Below are 19371 nucleotides of genomic sequence, written 5' to 3'. Positions count from 1 at the left end.
AAGAAGAAGGTGAATCCCTTCAAAAGGCAAAAAAGGCCTAATACCTAAAGCCACAGGTCCAGAAACAAAGTCCGAAGACAAATAGACATTATGGAGAGGAACAGGAATGTAGTCATTACAATCTACCCCCTTAATAAGAACTTTAGAACCTGAAAATGACTTTTCAGAAAACGGCAGGGTATCTGCCAACAAAAGAGACTGGGAAGCCCCGGTATCTCTTAAAATTTTGACAGGGGTAGCGGAAGAGAAATCACTAGAAAGTGATATAAAACCATCATGAATAAATGGTTCGAAAATACCCATAATGCTATCTTGAGAAGAATTGACCTTGACCTCATTAATTGGGGATGAGAGGGGTTTAACCTCAGAAAATGTGTTGCACACATTATTAGACTCTAATTGAGTTGATGAAGAAATAAAGCCGGTGGGCTTAGATCCACTTTGACCACTTTGACCTTCACGTTTTCTTTTCAATTTGAAACACTCTGACATTAAATGGCCGTCTTTCTTACAATAATTACAAGAAAGTGTACCAAACTGTTTTTCAGAAGGAGATTGAGACTTGGGATCTGATGATGTGGGAGTGTTACTTGAACTGTGTGAACTGCTGTCATTTGATTTCCTACTCTCCTTTGAGAAATTCTTGGATGAAAAGGAGGAGTTAAATTTACCTGCATTGTTTCTGTATGAAAAGGACTGGGATGGTTTGCTGAGAAATGAAGATTTGTGGGTCAATGAATAATCATCGGCCAAACGTGCAGCAACCTCTAATGTATCTGCCTTTTGTTCATTGATAAACGTCTTGATGTCACTCCCGAATGCACCTCTTAAATTCTTCAATCAAAACAAGCTGTCGTAATTTGTCATAATTCTGACTGACCTTTTCAGAAGAGCACCAACGATCAAACAGTTGTTCTTTGTTCGAGCAAATTCAACGTAAGTTTGATCTTTCACCTTCTCACAATCCCTAAATTTCTGACGGTAAGCTTCAGGCACCAACTCATAACCCTTGAGAATTAATTCCTTCACAGAATCATAATCTGAAGCCTGCTCTACTGACAACTGAATGTAAATTTCTCTGGCTTTACCCACCAAAGCACTCTGCAAAAGCATAGACCAGGACTCCTTAGGCCAATTCAGACTCTGAGCAATTTTCTCAAAATGGAGAAAATATTTATCAACATCCTTTTCTTGGAAAGGGGGAACTAACCTGAAATGCTTAGTGATGTCAAAATTGTCTGAAGGGAAGAATTTTCCTGACTTTCCAAGCTCTAAACGTCTCATTTCTAACTGCAGTCGGTGTTCTGCTAATTCTCTTTCCTTTTCTTTTTCCTCTCTTTCTTTCTCCCTTTGTCTTTCTTCCATTTGCAATTCTTTTTCTTTCATTTCCAATTCCCTCTCTTTCTGTCTTTCTTCCATTTCTAATCTTTCCTGCCTTTCTTTTTCTTTCTGTCTTTCTTCCATTTGCAATTCTTTTTCTTTCATTTGTAATTGCATTTGTATTTTTTTCTTTTTCTAATGCCAATTTTTTAAGCTCCAAATCTGCCTGAATTTCTAATTCTAATTTTTTGAGTTCGAAGGAAGACTCAGGCTCATAATCTTTTAAGGCAGACTCTTCAAAATGGCCAGAATTAACTAAATGTTTTGCAATCTTGAATTGAATTTCTCGCTTGCGCATAGATCTTTTGACATCTACTTTAAGGAAATTGGCCAGTGCAATGAGGTTGTCCTTTTTGAGGGAATCAAATGCGTCCTGATCAAGGTCATCCATAAATTCGTCTGGCTTGAATTCCGCCATGATTGAATTTCGCTGAGTTCACAGTATACAGTAGTTTTGAAAAGGTAGGCAAAATGTTGTCAAACGGCTCAAAATATTCGTCTCCCGGACGAGCCCCAATTTTGTTACGTGCAGAGAAAACGAACAAAAGGGTGAACTCAGCAGTTAACGTTTAAACAAAATTTATTACGAAAATAAAACTAATTGCTAAGTCAGGGATAGAGTACAAGCTTTAAAGTGTACAGACTACTTATCTCAGCTGGGACGGCAAAGCTCCAGTCTCAGAGTTGTAACAGTCAGTGGATGAATGAACAGTCCTTGCAGGCTTGAAGCTGCACAAAGTCCACAGTATAAATCCAGCGTTGGCAGTGAAGGTCTTGAAAAGTCTTGAGAATGACTACTGCTGGAGTTTAGTAACACACAAGAGACACGATCCCAAAAGTCTGACTGGAAGCTGTGCACGTCCCTTTTATAAAGGCATGTAAGAACAATCTAGAACTTTTATTGACATGCTAATTACTGTTCTAAAATTATCTCCCTTACACAACTAATCAACTTTCCAGAACATTCCAAACATGACTAATTGAATTCAAGGTTGTGAGGTCATCAAGGGCAGTGACCTTGAGAATGTTCTAGACTAATTGAACTCAGGTCATGATGAGTGTGGGGGAAATGACCTACATAACACAACATGCAATGCATGTGTTTTACTTATTGAACGGAAACACTCAGGCGAGGGGTCGTTCCACTTTTTATAAAAAGTGAATTAATATTATTGAAAAGTTCAAACTAAGACTGATACTGTCTGGTAATGAAATAAAACTTGGCTCATTACCATGGACGAAAATGACAATTCTCCGCACTGTCTAAAATTTCTTTCTACTGAAAGAAATTTCGTTTGAAATTTCGCTCTACTGCTACTGTTTAAAATGTTATTTTAATTGTGACATGGATAAGCCTATAAGCTTGAAAACTATCTCTGAGCAGCTAAAATTGAGATCATAGCAGAAATTCCGTTTCAAACCCACATCAGAAACAACATGACTCGAGCAGAAAAACCTGCTCTGAATAATCTGTTCAAAAACAAGCGAATCACAATCAAGTCCTTCGATAAAGGAAGAGCATAGCAATTGTGAACACGATAGATTACAATAAAGAAAGTAAGACAGAAACTTTAAACAGAGGAGATAAATTTCAAACAGTGGAAAGAAATTTCAAACAGTAAAGCAAAATTTCAAACAGTAAAGAGAATTTTCGTTTTCGTCCACGGTACTACAGGAGCATCTCAATTTAATCCAGTACAAATACATGTATTTCCAGGGTTCGATAGTGAAAGAGTCAATTTTCAGTGGCCTTGTTTTTTATGCTTTCCGTTCTACAAAATATATTTTTCCTGTGCCAGCCCCCCCCCCCCCCCCTCATGATGTGTACCAATCCATTATGTGTACTTTCCTGGCAAAAAGGAAAACCCAAGATAGCCTGAACGGCTAGCGGTTAGATATTCACTTAGTAAGTGTGCAGGTACGTACGTACATGAAAAGTAGTTTATTGCTCCTTGTTTCTTTAAGGACAATATTGTGGTTCAAAACATGAAGGAGTGAAGAATTTGATATCGGCTTGGCGCTTGGAAAGTTTAAAAAAACTGCCTACAAACTGCGAAATGCTTATTTATGTTGTAAAACAGGAACTGTTTTTTCGCAGACGCTTAAAGAAAAAAAGGTTCCAATTTCATCTAAAGCATTGTCCCTCAAACCACAGCATGACTGTGCCTGAGGCCAAGGCTTCAGTAGTGACCACCGGGCCAGGACCTGCAAGCGCGTGTGTACAAAATTTTGATATTTGGATTTAATTAAAAATAAGCTGTTGATAATGTTGATTCAATATACATGGTATACATATATTTTCTCATACAAGTATGAGAAAACTATGTAATACTTTTTCAATGCAAAATTATATCTATGCATTTATAGATGTTTGATAATTTACATAAAATAGGGTTGTTACAGCTGGCATGTGGACAAAAAGTTTGACCTTAGAATTTCATCAAAAAATGTTCATCCACTATACATGGGAGTCAATGATAAAATTGTGAATAATATTTTTTTCCAATGAAAAACTTGGTATACTTGTACATATACAGACGTTCAATAATTAACATAATTGTACTTGATTAGAATATGATGGTTCAAGGTGCATATTATGTGTACAAGAAATCTGATTATGGAATTTCACTGAAAATGTTAATCCACTATACATGGGAGTCTATGAGGAAAGTATGAATAATTTTTTTCCTATACAAAACTATCAAAATCTGTGTATTTATAGACATTTGATAATTCATTTTAAATTACTTAGCCTAGGATGGTTAAAGGTTGATAAGTGTGCAAGAAATTGGATTTAAGAATTTCGACGAAATGTTGATTCACTATACATTGGAGTCTATGAGAAAACTAAGAATAATTTTTTTACAATTCTAAACTAAATAAATTTGTGCTTTTATAGGTGTTTCATAATTGATACAAATGTACTAGATTCAAATAGGGTATTTAAACGTTTAGTTGTGGACAACAATTATGATATTGAAATTTCACCTAAAAGTTATTATTTAACTTTTCATGGTACTAGTAGTCTCAGTACAGGTAACTGTTAAATAATTTCCCTGACAAAACTTGCTATATCTCTAATATGTAAGTAATAGGAATTGTTCATTGCCCTCAGAGCAGTGAGCTTGATTAACAATAAGACATGTCATGTGACAGATAATTATACTTTTGTTCAGATTTACAGTTGAATAACTTCAGAGAATGAAATCATGCAACGAGTCATTTTAATCTCCCAGAATATTTCTGAACACTGAAACTGCTTTTTGACAGGGCGGATACTTATGAAAATTAAGTGACCCCCCCCCCCCTCTGAGCTGTTTGAAAAATACATGATTCCCCCTTTGCAGTTTTCAAATTTTAGGTGACCCCTCCCCCCTGGATTTTGCCAGCCCACCCCCGGCCATAATAACTGAACGCTCCCTACTTTTAATACGCTTTGGGACTGGACAGAACAGAAGTTACAGGGAGGTGGGCCCGTTTTTGGGGGGTGAGTCGCCATTTTTTCCGCAAGCATTTTTGAAGGGTAACGCAATTTTTACAAGCCTATGGGGAGGGTCACCTTTTTTCAAGCATCAGCCATATTGAGAAATTACAAACGTACTCATTTCGCATTTCCCAGCACCCTCCAATTAGCTCTGGTGGGAGGCCGTATAACGCCGGTAACACACAGCCCTGCCATGCAGAGCTACCTCCAATATGCTCAGGACTCTATCTAAAGTCCACGTGACAGATACGAAAAGTCGTTCGGTTAGCAGCAATCTGCAATATCCGACATGCTATGCAAGCTTATTACAAAATTATTTAAAATGCCACAGCTCGGTTGAAATTCAAGGCGTTCATTTATGATGGCGATTGGTCGCACCACAGTCACTTGTGATCTATTCCGCTCTCGGACTATGCGCCCCATAGACGAGTGAACATATGGCTGAGAAAATTTCAGGCATTATGTACACACGTCTATGGGGCGCATAGTCCAAGAGCGGAATAGATCACAAGTGACTGTGGCCGCCCATAGTTGATCACTATATTGCTAATTGTCTACTTCGCATGCACAAAGACCCACGCAAATTTTGCTCCGCCACAGGACGGAGATATTATGTCTGAGCTTGGAGGTCGGTTGCAATACCCTTCGCTGTATTTCTGTTGGTGCAGTCTTCACGTCGTTTAATCTAGCGCCCCCGCGCGTTTGTGACCCCTGAGGGATCCCTCAGGTCCGTCCGACCAATCAAATTATCGGTTTTCAGGTAATTTCAAATCGAGGCGGGCATAGTTTGAAAGATGGCCGACTGCGTCGAAATGCGAGTGCCTTACGTTATTATGTTGCAAATATCGCGCTGTCTACCCGTCTTTTCGGTGTAATAATGGTACACTGGCGTAATGAGTATTCGAGAAGTATTTCCGCTCAGGAAAAGACGCAGTTCCTTTGGTGAAAAAACGCCTCGTCGAAGAGCAAGGTTCCTGTTAGGTACGTTGACCACATGAAATGTTCTTGAGATGTTCGCGGCTTTCTGTGTGTACTTGTATTTGCGTGACTGGCATCCGGTCAGTCGTACATGTCTGTGTTGTTGTATCACAGTCCCTCCATCGGTTGCGGAATTGCACGATATTATTTTCTTAAAATTTGTCCACTTTCAAGAGTTTAGTCCTGGGATGATAGATAGGTAATGAGAACTTCGATGGCAGTGGTTAGTTTTTCATCTTTACGGGTTTGCGATAGTTTTGACTCCAGTCCTGGGGCAAAATCTTTTGGTAGCTCCATGGTAAGAGGTTGTTTCGGTGCGAAGTGTCTGGGAACCAACAATAACACAAAAATGCATACCTCAGTCGCTCGTGGTTCGATACATGGCGAGCTGTATGCAATAGCCTCTCTTTCTCATCTTTGAGGCGCCCGCACCATGTATTGAACCACAAGTAACTGTGATAAATATGTCTTAAATATGAAGCAATTCTTGGTGACCGTAGTTGGAATATTATCATGAAACTTAAATATAATATGTAACAGGTCTGACCTGAGAGCGAGCGCAGCGTAGGGTATATCGTCATTCAGTGTTCGCGCTAGGATTTTTTTCAAATTAGCCACGGTCTGCTGGTGTGGCTAATTCATGCAAAAAAACATTAGCCACAGCAAAAATTGATTAGCCACGCAAATATTTTACTAAAAACACAAAGATGTGCAACTGATATGACTGTTATTCAAAGTAATGTTTGTGGTCTGCTTTTTCTGCAGTTTTTGCGTTTTAAACCGTTTCAAAGGTAAATAAAATAAATAAATAAATAAATAAATAAATAAATGTTGGACGTCACTGGAACACTTCTAAACACACTTCATGAGCAAATCATTTTTTAGTCATAAACTCACTTGTTCCCCGGGCAAGAAGACAAAAAAATTGCCAGCCCAGCCAGTTTCAACTGGCCTGCCTGTGACTTGAGGTTTCACTGCCTGCTCTTCAGCTGCAAAATGTGAGGGAAAAATTGCGTCTGATATGAAGATTTTTTACCTAAATTTACGAAACGTGTGTACCAAAAACTATAGCAAAATACCACAGACTTTTTTCTCCTTGTCTTTGAAGATACGAATCAGTCATTTTTTTAGCGTAGAGCATGACCGTTTACACATGATATAACATTGCAGTACCTGATCTGATAACAATTCTATGCTTTTGTGCTTTCCTACAACCTCGGGAGCTCCATGTGAATTTCTCTGTGAATAAATTAACCCTATGCATTGGAAGCATTCTGCTCCTTGATACCCATGTAATAATTGCGGAAATAAATGAAATTACAACAACAGCAACAACAACAAAATCTACACAAAATAGCATGTCATGCGATCGGAGTGTCCGATGCGACGATGGTGGTTGACTCCTACATGCATGTGTTGTATTCAAAAGCATGGACGGTCATGATGAGCGCACTATTTGTTGAAACGGGTTAGCAAATATCACGAACGTTTACAAAGCCATTACGTTTGATGAGATTACCTTACTGATGAAAGAAAGCAATAGAGGATGACCAAGTAATGGAGAATGGAAGTTCAAGTGACGGAACTGCGAGTAAAACCAAACTTATTTGTGGTATTTTTAATCCTCGGTCCCTCTTCCCTAATAGAAGAGTCCTTTTTTGATGTCATATCCGCCATAGCTGTATGCCAGTCCGGTTGTCTCAACGTGGCGATGCGATGGATGATTATTTTCTTTCTTGACAAGAGAGATTTCATGTGTCACAGCACGATCCAAATGACTGACCTTTTTATTTGAGGCATTTCACTCATGACTACAACAAATTTCATTGCTGTATTGTTTATTTTTATCTTTGAAAGGTCTGTATTTTTGCGTGCTGCTACGGCCAAATCACAGTGCATGCATGTACTGTAGACCCACCTCAGTTGAATTTTTACGGAGCTTGACGTCAAATCGTATGGTTTGTTTGTCTTTTTGCCGAGATTAAATTCAAGCTGCAATTTCCTAGAAATTCGTCTTCTTCATCCCAGAATTGCATACATTCTTTGAAATCGAACTTGGATGAGGAATTTCATGTCAGTTATTTAGGCTCAGAAACGTCCGTCTCTGTGTTCATTTTTGCTGCAGGCAATGCGTTTCTACATGTCGTTTGCTCCCGATCGACTTTGCTACTCTCCTCAGCTGTCTCCTACATTGCATGCGCTAGCCAATCAGGCTAGTAGAGGTACCAAAAGTTACTTGTCCGGCGGTAAAAACTGCTAGCCCGTGAGTTCGGGGTAGTGAATTTGCTCACCCCTTATAATAAAACATCCTATTCCGGTGAATGGAGTATTCGGGTCGTTTCTATCCAGCACCCGGAAGTAATAGTGTGGAGGCGATCGTAGTTGAGTGAATGATCCGACCATGTGTCCAAACAATTCTGGGGCAAAGAAGTCAATTCGCAAGTGTGGCTAATGACTTTCAAAAAATTTTCGCAAAATGAGAGTTTTATTCGCATTTTGCGAGTGTGGCGAGCGCTAGCGCGAACACTGAGTCATTTATGTTTTCAGGCAATAGCATGCTAATTTCTGTGTTTGATGCATATTTTGGCCATTGAGGTTGAATGCTGTCAATTGTTTTCTAAAATAACATTTATAGATTGTTATAGCAATTTAACTCGGAAATGCCAAGTTCACTAACGAAAATTATTTAAAACTGGTAAATTACATGATTCCGATCAGTTTATTGTAACAGGGGCGGGAGCAGAGGCAGTCTAATGTAAAACACGTACTTGATATTCCCGTCGTAGCTCTCCCTAGGCCCTCAAGCACACCATTTTTGATTCTCGCGTGAGTTGACCGTTTGTTCTCGCGAGAGTTGGCTTGTTTCAAAATGGCGGCGCCTAGTGATGACCGAACCAGGCTTTCAAAAGTGATCGAAAATAGTCATTTTGAACCAAATTTCACACTTTCTTTGGAATAGAGAGATTCTTTAGTCGGAAATGCACATTGTCGAGTAGGATTTGTGGTAGATGATATCTTTAATTTCACGCAGTCCGTGTAAAAGTATTCAAAATGGCCGCCGCCATGGAAGTGCTTTTGTCTAAAAACTCGTAGGTATATAGAGATTCCATTCTAATTTTCATGTACACACGTTAGTCTTAATGCTCGCTTTGTGAGCGGCCTTCAGCCGCTCTCGCTGCGCTCGCTATCATGAAACTTAAATATTTTAAGAGTCTCTGTGATATGGATAATTCAAGGTGGACAAAACTTGTCTTTAATCACTTGAAATTAATTAATGATGGATCTGAACACAACCTAAAAAAGTTGTGTTGGAACTGGACAAAATCTGCCAATGGCCTAATAACAAATTGAAATATTACGAACATTGAATAGCTCACCGATCAAAATATTAAACAAATTGTCCTTGACTATGATGAAAATGAATGGAGAGAAAATATGACCAGAAAATCTACCCTCACTAATCTAATCTCACTATCAAACATTTAAAAACAAGCTACAATGTGAATATTATATAAAATCTATCAATGATTTCAAGGGTCTCAATTAAAGTTTAAAGTAAGATCATATATTCTTGGCCTGAAATATGAAAAGAGAAGGTTGGAAAACATTGAAGATAATTGTACATGTCCTTGCTGTGGAAAAGAAGATGAAACATTGGAACATTTTCTTTTCAAATCTAATGTGATCAGTTCTCAACAGAAAGACAAAAATTAATGGCTGATACTGAAGAAATATTGTTGAACAATAGTGAATTGAACGTACTTGAGGATTTCAGAGAAAGAAAGGAGTAAATATGTTTTTTCCTGGGTGATTCTACAAAGAATTACAAGAAAGATCTGTACAAGGAAATTGACAACTTTTTCAGACGTTTCTTAACAGATTAGTAGACAGTACTAAGTAGGAAGAAATTTTTAATTTAACTAACATTTCCTTTTCAGCTTCAGTCTCTAACAATATGATTGGTCGATAATAATGGCTTGTTTTCCTTGTTAGATTTTTAGGTCCGCTGTCAGCGACGCGGAGCTTATCAAATAGGTTGATTTTCCGTCGTCGTCCGTCAACAATTGCCTTCTCCTCTGACACCGCAAGTCCAATCGCTTTGAAATTTTATATGCAGTTCACTTGGGGTGACCTCACTTAAGTTTGTACAAATCGTGGTGAAATTTTTATGGGTCAGAATTGACCTTCATATTTTGGCGATTTAACTTTATAGAAAAATCTGTAACATCCGACCATTAACAGGGACACAGGGATGACTCTAATTTAAGTAAATAGATTTAATTACCGAACAAATTGCTGTTTTAGTACGTACTGTTGCGAGAGTATAAACATTGTGTGAAGATTCTTCGCCTTTTAATATGAAAAATGTAATGGGAATAACAACGTGCAACGGGGAAAGGATTGCGTAAAAGCTATGTCAGGCATGCAGATAGCACAACCAGAATGGTATACTCGCTAGAATGTACAGTATAGTAGGTGCATACAGCGCTGATGAATCAGTGAGAAAAATTGATCTCACAATCATTTGTAGAGCTGTACTTTATCATATCAATATACGTATATTTCCGAAACATTATGATGCTATCAAAGTTAGGCAAACGCAAAATTTACCATGAATTATCCATTATATTCATTACATTGTATGTATGTCAAGTTCCGTCATTGTGTCAACATCGCCCTTCCAACGTGCACTCTAGGCAGACATCATCAATCTTGGTGGTATTTGTCACATGCACAGCAGAAAACACCAATGTTTTTATTTTTAAAGTTTGTTTACAAAACAGCTTTTATAGGCTGCCTCAACGCATCAAAATGAATGTGTTTGTGTGCCGAGATATGTGAGAGGCTTAGCTAAGAAGAGTACTTCAACGTAGTTTGGTCTATTTGCTTTAGTTTTACGAAAAAATCAGCAACTTCGACCCATATTGCAACTTTAAATCCATGTTACTATAAGTGAGAGCCACACAGCAAAAATTACAAAGCAATTCCATGAAATTCATTTTCTTGAAGACAGTTTTTGTATCTCCGTCAGATTTCAATTTGTGTAAACTTGTAATTTTGTTTCTCCAGGAAAGACACCTTGCTCCAGTTTGAATGAATCGATGAACAGTTCATTTGATGGCGAACCAGAAATCACGTGGGACAATAATTCTCCTTCTCCCATGAAATGTACCCGTCTTGGTGAGTAATACAAGGATTATGCATGTTAGATGATAAGCAGGTATATTAACCTGATCCGTCACTTGTTTCAAAGTAGTGCCACAGTCAACTTGTCCCAATACTTCTAGAACAATCGGCAATGGGGAGATTAGAAGAAGAATATTACAAGTTGTAAATATATGCATTCAAAAGTTACAACTTATGCTAGAAAATAGAAGTAAACATTCCAATCTAACTTGTGTTGTTGTGTTTACTTGTTGAATGTCAGTAAAATGTAATTCACCTGAGTAATACAACTGAGCTTGTAATTTCAAAAGTATGAGGTTCATCATGTGTGATTTATTTTGTTGTCCCTATTGATTTAGCCACCAGACTGAGAAACAAGGGACAGCAAGTCAGTGATGTATCAGAAATAGTCAAGAGAATCACAGCGCCTTGTAGCAGTACAGAGGTATGTCTTGTAATGATATGCAACGCTGTGAACTCGCAGCTCTGCCATAGTGGGCTTGTGTGTGAGATGGTGTGATCCTTGGTACATTCCACTACAGTAACACTGAGACTGCTCTTGCACCAAAGGTGTGTGTGTGGGGGTGGGGGGTGGGGTGGCAGGGGTGGGGGTGACTGCAGCCTGTACTATATCGACAATTTATCACTTATGATGACACCAATCTGTGCCCCAAATTGAACTTCAGAAATAAAAATACAGGCAGCAATTTCTATAAATTTGACAAACACTTGTTTGATCTTACACTGCTTATCATTTATCAGATACTTCTGCTAATTGATGTAATTATGATATCGCTAGGAAAACTTCAGATTGTCAGTATCGCTTACGAATGTGCAGCATTTGCACAACAGTACAGGCATTCATTGTATGAACTGTAGTAATCTTTTAATGGTACAAGAAGTGTAATAAAACTTCCAATAGCAGCAAGTCAGGACTCCTTTTTGCATTAGTTGTATGAAAAGAAATTTATTCAAGAAGCTATACAATTCCTTTATCTTTGTTGATAATTGAATTATCAAAATTACAACAAAATTTCTTTGTCTCCTGGCCTTATGAAGAATTCAAGAAGAGAATTTTTGTGTGGAGACAAACAAACAATTATATAGATGTTACAATACAGTTTGTCCTGTTTTGACTGACTGTACATGTACCTTTTGGAATTTTCATTTTAATAGGTCAAAGATGTAAAATTGGGTTACTACTGTTAAAAAAGTAGTTCTGTAAAAGTTGATCAGAGTAGTTTTTGTGTTTGGCATTCTCGGTTATTTAATATCTGCTCAGTTACTGCATGCAGAAGTTGGAGTCACTCTGTGGCAGAGGCTAAGCTATAGATATAAGTAGCAAGAAAGATTATGTTTACGCCATTGGCTAATTACTGTAAATATAGTACAATTAATAAATTGTGTGCTGTTTTGTTTGTCTGCTTGTACACAGCATTGCAGGGATTTTGATGCAACTATCTTTGTGCCAAACTTCAATAGTTATTTTTAATATGACCTTTTTAAGTCTGTTTTATAAAGACATACATGTACCATTAGAGCTTAAAGATTTGACTCATAAATTATCATTAGTTGTAGTTTTCTTTGAGTTTGAAATTGATCAGAATGCAAATAATAACGCTATTTGCCTTCATCATGGATGAGTTACATTACAAACAAAGAAATGATTAATCTGACTGTATCCTTCAGTGGTTTTGCAAATGCAGAGCAAATTCTTGCTACTTATTCTTCATATGTAAGTTTGTATCAAGTGTGCTTTTAGCACAAAGTTGACACCAGGCTTTCAAGACTGAAGGGTATACATTTGTATCTTTTGGTCTGTCATGCCTTGACCCAATCCAATTGCTCATCTTGTTTCTTCACATGCTGTCTCCATAGGAATCTACCAGTACTGGAAGACCAGGCACTCCAACTTTGCTTGGTGTATGGATGAGAAAAGATGGCAGACTTGGCAGTGAGTCTACAGCTGTAACTGTAAAATCAGATAATGTTAAACCCATCAATCAGACTCCAGTTAGAAGAAGGTAACAGTCAATTCTGCATTTTTTCTTGTCTCACATATACGTTGACTACAGGCATACATTAAATCATGCACAGCACTCTTGGTCTAATTTATACAGTAGCCTGCCGCCATGCAACAGACTTATGCAGTGGTAATGGAAATATTTCATATTTATTTTCTTTAATTTACCATGAGATTAGAAATATAGAGGAAAGTAATCAGAGCAAAAGTAACTTGGTAGAGCCAGATTGAAAAAGATTAAAAAAAATAGTGCACTGGCCCCTCTAAGTGCAATCTGTATATATTTACTGCTAGGTCTTCTGATATGTTGTTAAATTCCATATGATTGACCATGTCACCTAAATATAGTTTCACTTAACTCTTCTTTTTAGGTCACCTTTCTATACCTCAATTGTCAATCTGTTAAAAGTTTCATGTCTGCATCTGCCATAGTAGGGTACAGCAATGCTTATTTTATCATCCTTGTGAACAACAATGAACAGGGCATCATATGAAAACACACAATTCCATACAGGAGTAGCTTATGGTACTCTCTGCACTTTTGGCCTTTATGGAACAATATTCCAATGGAACTTTAATCTGTGTGACAACAACTTTCAATGTGTAGATTAATGAGACAAGCTTTGCTTTCCATTTGTAGAAACAAAAGGAAAGTGTCCAGTGGGAAGCCAGTCGGAATAAGGTCATCCCAGGTCACAAAGTATATGAAGAAGTTGATTGAGGAAACTGAGGCACAAGAACTGAAAAATAAAGGAGAGGACAAACAGGACATAGCTCTTGACAGGTATGGCTGCATTTTGTATCACGTACAAAGGGGTGGGCAAATACTTTGATCCAAGGCCCCTGTGGACTGGCCATTCTAGGAGTTATGTAGATCAGCCAATGGATTTGTAAAACAAAATCATATGCAGGTTTACTAAACCAGACTTGTAAACCACTGAATATGTCTTGATGCTGTTCCTTAGACCATCAAAAAAAATATGGATTTGTTCAATCCTGGCACTGATGTCCACTTTGTCATAAAAGTGATTTTGAATTCCACCTACAGTACAACAAGATATTATTGGCCATTATTGCCATGTATTCGTCATGGTTTTTTCCAAACACATTGTTTTATCTGTGAATCACACAGGAATCCTTTTTTATGCAGATTTTGTATATTCTGTTTCAAGTTACATGTGACATGACATATTTTTCTGCATTCACAGAGTGTTACCAACTGAAAGTAAAACCAAGCAATCGTCAAGTCATCCAGTGGTGATTGAAATTAGTGATGATAATAATGAGTTGGATCTTGAAAGAGGAAATGTACAGCCGGATAATTCAAAGCAAATACAAGACAATCCTAACAGCTCAATGGATTTGTTTGCAGAGTCTCCACCCAACACCTCTGTAAACAAACAGAAATTGGCTCGAAGTGTAGAAAAGCCACAAGACCTACAACATAAGGAGAAAGAAGAGAATATTCATTCTTTGAAAGCACAGCTCGGGAAAACAGAAAGCAAGGATGAAGTTAGAGACAAGAGTGGAAATCAAAATATCTCATATCAAGACGATCTGTGGGATGATGATGACTTATTCTGTGATGATTCATTTATCAGACAAGCTACACAAATTGAAATCCAGTGTTCACAGGTAAAGGACAAGAAGGTAGAGATTGAGGATTTAAACATGAACGGCATCAATGGTAAACTGACTACTAGTACTCCTCTGATCAAGAAAACTGACAACAGAGTATCTGCTAGAGCCAATGATGTCTCTGGGAATATGAACTATGGCAGCAAGGGCTCAAAATCAGTGATATCTACCATGGTCAATCTACAAAAAACATCTCAGTTCAGTGCTAATTCATCCAACTCCATTGCTATGAAAAACCAAAGAACCATGCCAGTCAGCAAATCAAATCAACAGCTGCCACAAAGTGGAACAACGATGCAAGGCAAGACAGCTATGTTTACAAACAAAGACCAGCAACATCAAGTGACTGGTACAGCCATGCAGAACCAAACAGCTAGGGATAAAATTCCATTGAAGCCTCTCACTGGCAAAGCATTGAATGCTACTAGGATTCAGACAAAACATGAAGCTACATCAGTAAATGCTACTGCCACTCAGGGTTCAAAAAACTCATCACAGCAGTTTCTGCAGCGTAATTCAACCACTAAGTCTAGACTGGGTTCAAAAAACAACAACCTTCAGCCAAGTGTTCCCAGTGATGGGAATGTTAATGTTGGAATTCGGCACAGTCCATTTGGTGATTGTACGGGACCTGTTAAGTCTAACAAACAAGTACCTGGCCAAACAACAGTGAAAATTAACCAACCTACAAACAATAAATATACAGGGTGTCTACACTCAAAAGGAAATCAGAATAACCTGGAGCCATCGGTACCAAAGGCATCAGGAATAGGAAATAGCCAAGGTGCAACAGTGAAAACACTACAGCCATTAAAAAGTACACCAAAAATTGATCAGCTAACCATAACCGCTAAGGTGGAAACAAAAGGTTCATCTTCTTCAACACAAAGTGGAATTAAAGCAACAAGAAATAGTGACACAGCAATAGCAGAGAACCATCACTATGATTTGGACATTAGTTTGAATAAAGATGATCTTTTAGAACTGCTGGAACAAGATTGGAGTTCCGAGGAGTCCATAACCAGTGATACAAACATGGCAACAGAGACGAGAAGTAAAACAGTTAATAGTGGGAATGTTACTCTAAGTAAAACAGGACAAGAAAAGTTGGGAGTAGACTCAGACAAATTAGCTTTGAGTCATTCAAATTCCGTAACTGCAGCCAAATCTGCTGAAAGCATGACAAAAGGGAAAATTAACCTAGTTCATGTAAACAGGCAACCCATCGCTACTTGTACGAGAAGTGGAACCACTTCCAAGCCACAGTTTCTTCCAAGTAATTCTATCAGTTCAAAGGGTGTATCTGTTACTTCTGTGAATTCCAAACCTCTTGGTGACAACAATGGAAAATCACAACTGAATATAAATGCTAATCAGACTGCTGTGCTTAAAAAAGACAATATGCTGACAGCAGGAAAGACAGGAGAGTGTAGGAATAACGGACACAAAGAGGAAAATGGTAAAGATGACAAGACTGCAATGTCAAATAGTCAAGGTAAGCAATCATCTTCAACATGATGGGAATGATTTCACCATTTTCAAAGCATTTATTGAAGTATGCAATGTTTATCATGCTTAGGTAATACAGTAAACTGCTAAGAAATGTTATTGATAGAAAATGTAATTAACAACATGTATTTATAACTTGTAGTGTTCTGTGTTCTTGGATAATGTCTGATGTCCTATGCTAGCTTGCTGCAGTTCTCTGATTGATAAGGTAACTGAAGGCAAATGGTTATGTGGTTAATTCAAGTGTAGATTATAAAACACACAAATTGATGATCTAATACTTTCAAGTGTTGGCTTTTCTTACCAGGTGAAAGCAGTTCTCAAAGATGCTCTCCAGAAGAAATTGAAAGGAAAAAGAAAGAAGCTTTGCAAAGAAGACAACAGAAAATGAAGTTATCACAGCCGACTCAGACAAACAGACATATTCAGACATCAGAATTTCAGCCTAGTTCTGTCAGCACCAACTCAAAGAATCAGAGAAAATACAGTTTTAGACAATTAAAATCCAAATCCAAATAAACGTCTCAAGAATTCTGCAACTTCATTTTTCATGCGGGAATGGCAGCTTTTGAAATTTTGTACAGTACAGTATTTTTCTGTGAATGTTGTCTTGCAATATTGATATCTGAGTATCTTTTTCATTTGATACTATATTCATATGTAACGGACTTTAAAACCATTCCCTAACAAAGCAGGCATGGCGGTTATTCTGTTTCAACATATAAGAGGGCTGTCATTTTTCCCCTTTTTTGTTTCATAATATCACATTTGTTACGTGTGAGAAAACGAACAAAAGGTGAACTCAGCAATTTCCGTATAAAATGAAATTTATTACCAAAAACATAAAACTAATTGCTAAGTCACGGGATAGAATACAAACTGTGAAAGTGTACAGGCTACTTATCTCAGCTGGGACGGCAAAGCTCCAAAGTCAGACAGTGAGGCAGACCAATGCAGTCCTTTGGCTTACTTGCAGGCTTGAGGTTGCACAAAGTCCACAGAATAAATCCAGCGTTGATGTGAAGCACTTGAAAAGTCTTTAAATTATGATAATACTGCTGGAGTTTCCAAAGTCTTGAAGTAACGCGCAAGAAACACGATCCCAAATGTCTGACTGCAAGCTGTGTCGGTCCCCTATTTATACTCAAGTGGTTATGTAAGAGAATGTAAGAACAAACTAAAACTTTTATTGATATGCTAATTACTTCTCTAAAATTATCTCCCTTACACGACCAATTAAATTTTCAGAACATTCCAAACATGACTAATTGAATTCAAGGTTGTGAGGTCATGAAGGACAGTGACCTTGAGAATGTTCTAGACTAATTAAACTCGGGTTATGAGTGTGGGGGAAAATGACCTACATAACACAGTGTCATTAGAATGTGTCCATTTGACTTGATTACGCAAGGAAATTTGACTTTTCACTTGTCTGTGCAACACTTGAGAACTGGATGTGACTTCTTTTGTATGTTATCGCCATCAATCATGCAAAGTATGCATGATTACTGTACTTACAAAGGTATGAGGCACTTTGCCCATCAGTTTATTCAAATCATTTGTATTCTTTGTTACTTTTGAATTGGAATAAAAACCTTGTATTATAGCAAAGATAACCATCACTAGCAAAGCAGACCTCAGTAAAATCATTGGAATGAAATTGTATATCTTGGTATCTTGGAACTCTCCCACAGGTTTGAACATTTTTGCGAGACTGAAGATAATTAGTCCTATTATAAGTGGTAGTATTATTTAACATTATCCTAGAGGGTATTTTTGTTATTTATTCAACCACTTAAAGGGCCAATAATGTAACTTTGATGATTTTTTCACTATTTTTGTTTTTAATGTCAGCAATAGTTTCTTGTTCTGCTCATCAAAGCACGTTGAGATACACAGTATTGACATCCTCAGCCTGTGTATATGCTGACTGCATTGTTATTGTTGACAAGTGAATTCTGGTCGACTAGAATTCCAATGTAAACAGTAACCATTAATTTCAGACGTATAGACCATGTTGACAAGGTAAATTGTTAGTCTTACAACATGTTTAGGAAAGTACAACAAGAACTTGTCATTAACATACAAAACAAAACAAAACTAGTAAAAAATTGAAAGTTACAGCTACTGGCCCTCTGAGGCTGCCCAGACAGCAAATGATTTGTACTATGAAGAACTTTTGGCCCAATATCTGTTCATGTGTGACTGGATTGTATGCGCCATGAAGACCCAATGAAGAAACGTATAAAAAGCAAATTTACAAAACTTAGGTCTATTATTTGGAAAAATTTTGTTTCATACCATATTGTAAGTTCATGTACATGTACAGTTGGAGAGTCTTCAAAATGGGCGGAATGTCGCACAAGAGCATTGTAATGAGCATGCAGCTGTGTTATGTCCTGCCTAAAGTGTGAATCAGGATACCTGTTTAGTGTGTGTTAGGATTGCCGGAATCATTTTATACAGTGCTGATTCACTTGAAGGGGGAATGAATACAATGCACTACACATAAATCTTACAAATTGTAATACCAAGTTGAAAAGAGCTCAGCCCTGTTAACAGATAAAATTTAATTTGTTAGAGATCTCAACAGATAGTCTGTGTTAACTCACATTCACCCATGTACAGGTAGCCATCCACTGCACGTAAAGTTGTGTACAGTCCAATGGTGCAATTATGTGCCATGCTTTGTCACAGCCCCAGATTTGCCATGTCTCACTGATATTTCCCAGATCTAAGATTGCCAGCCAGGCCAGCTTCCTGATTTGGGCTACTCTCAGCTTAACCCTTTCACCACCATGGTTTGGCCCAACTCTATTTATTTTCAATGGTGAGTGTGGACTTGTTTAAGAGGGAATTGGGGCAAACAGCTTAAATTTTCAAGGTCAAGGAATCTGGGTGACAGTGCATAGCTGCTGAGGGGCTGTGAGAGTGAGTTTTTTTGTTTCTCCATCACACAGGCTCTCCTACAAATATTGGGGGGGGGTTAGAATTTTACCATGTAGCAATCTTTAGACACTTGAACAATGCTTCCTTAAGTGTCTCTAAGAAATACAACTATTTTCAGCCATACGTGTTGAGTACAAAGCTGGTATATGGAGCTTAGAGAAATCAGGGCAGATACAGTAATATGTATGTCGACCATGATCTAGTGAGCTTTGAAAATGACCACCGTTATAGTAGCTAGCCAACT

General features: G+C 37.7%; 1 protein-coding gene across 1 annotated transcript; it reads left to right on the top strand.

Annotated features, from left to right (window-relative positions):
* Positions 1 to 5630: 5630 nt before the first annotated feature.
* On the top strand, positions 5631 to 17794 carry LOC139148889 (autotransporter adhesin BpaC-like). The gene is made up of 7 exons (XM_070720319.1): positions 5631 to 5845; positions 10913 to 11023; positions 11368 to 11453; positions 12887 to 13032; positions 13672 to 13815; positions 14240 to 16164; positions 16486 to 17794. Exons 1-7 carry the CDS (start codon positions 5758 to 5760, stop codon positions 16695 to 16697), a joined length of 2712 nt encoding a protein of 903 aa, XP_070576420.1. The 5' UTR covers positions 5631 to 5757; the 3' UTR covers positions 16698 to 17794.
* Positions 17795 to 19371: the final 1577 nt, after the last annotated feature.

This window comes from Ptychodera flava, chromosome 14 (assembly GCF_041260155.1).
Source record: "Ptychodera flava strain L36383 chromosome 14, AS_Pfla_20210202, whole genome shotgun sequence".
Lineage (NCBI taxonomy): Eukaryota > Metazoa > Hemichordata > Enteropneusta > Ptychoderidae > Ptychodera > Ptychodera flava.
Note: the sequence above shows the minus strand (reverse complement) of the source record. Positions and strands in the feature narration are given on the sequence as shown.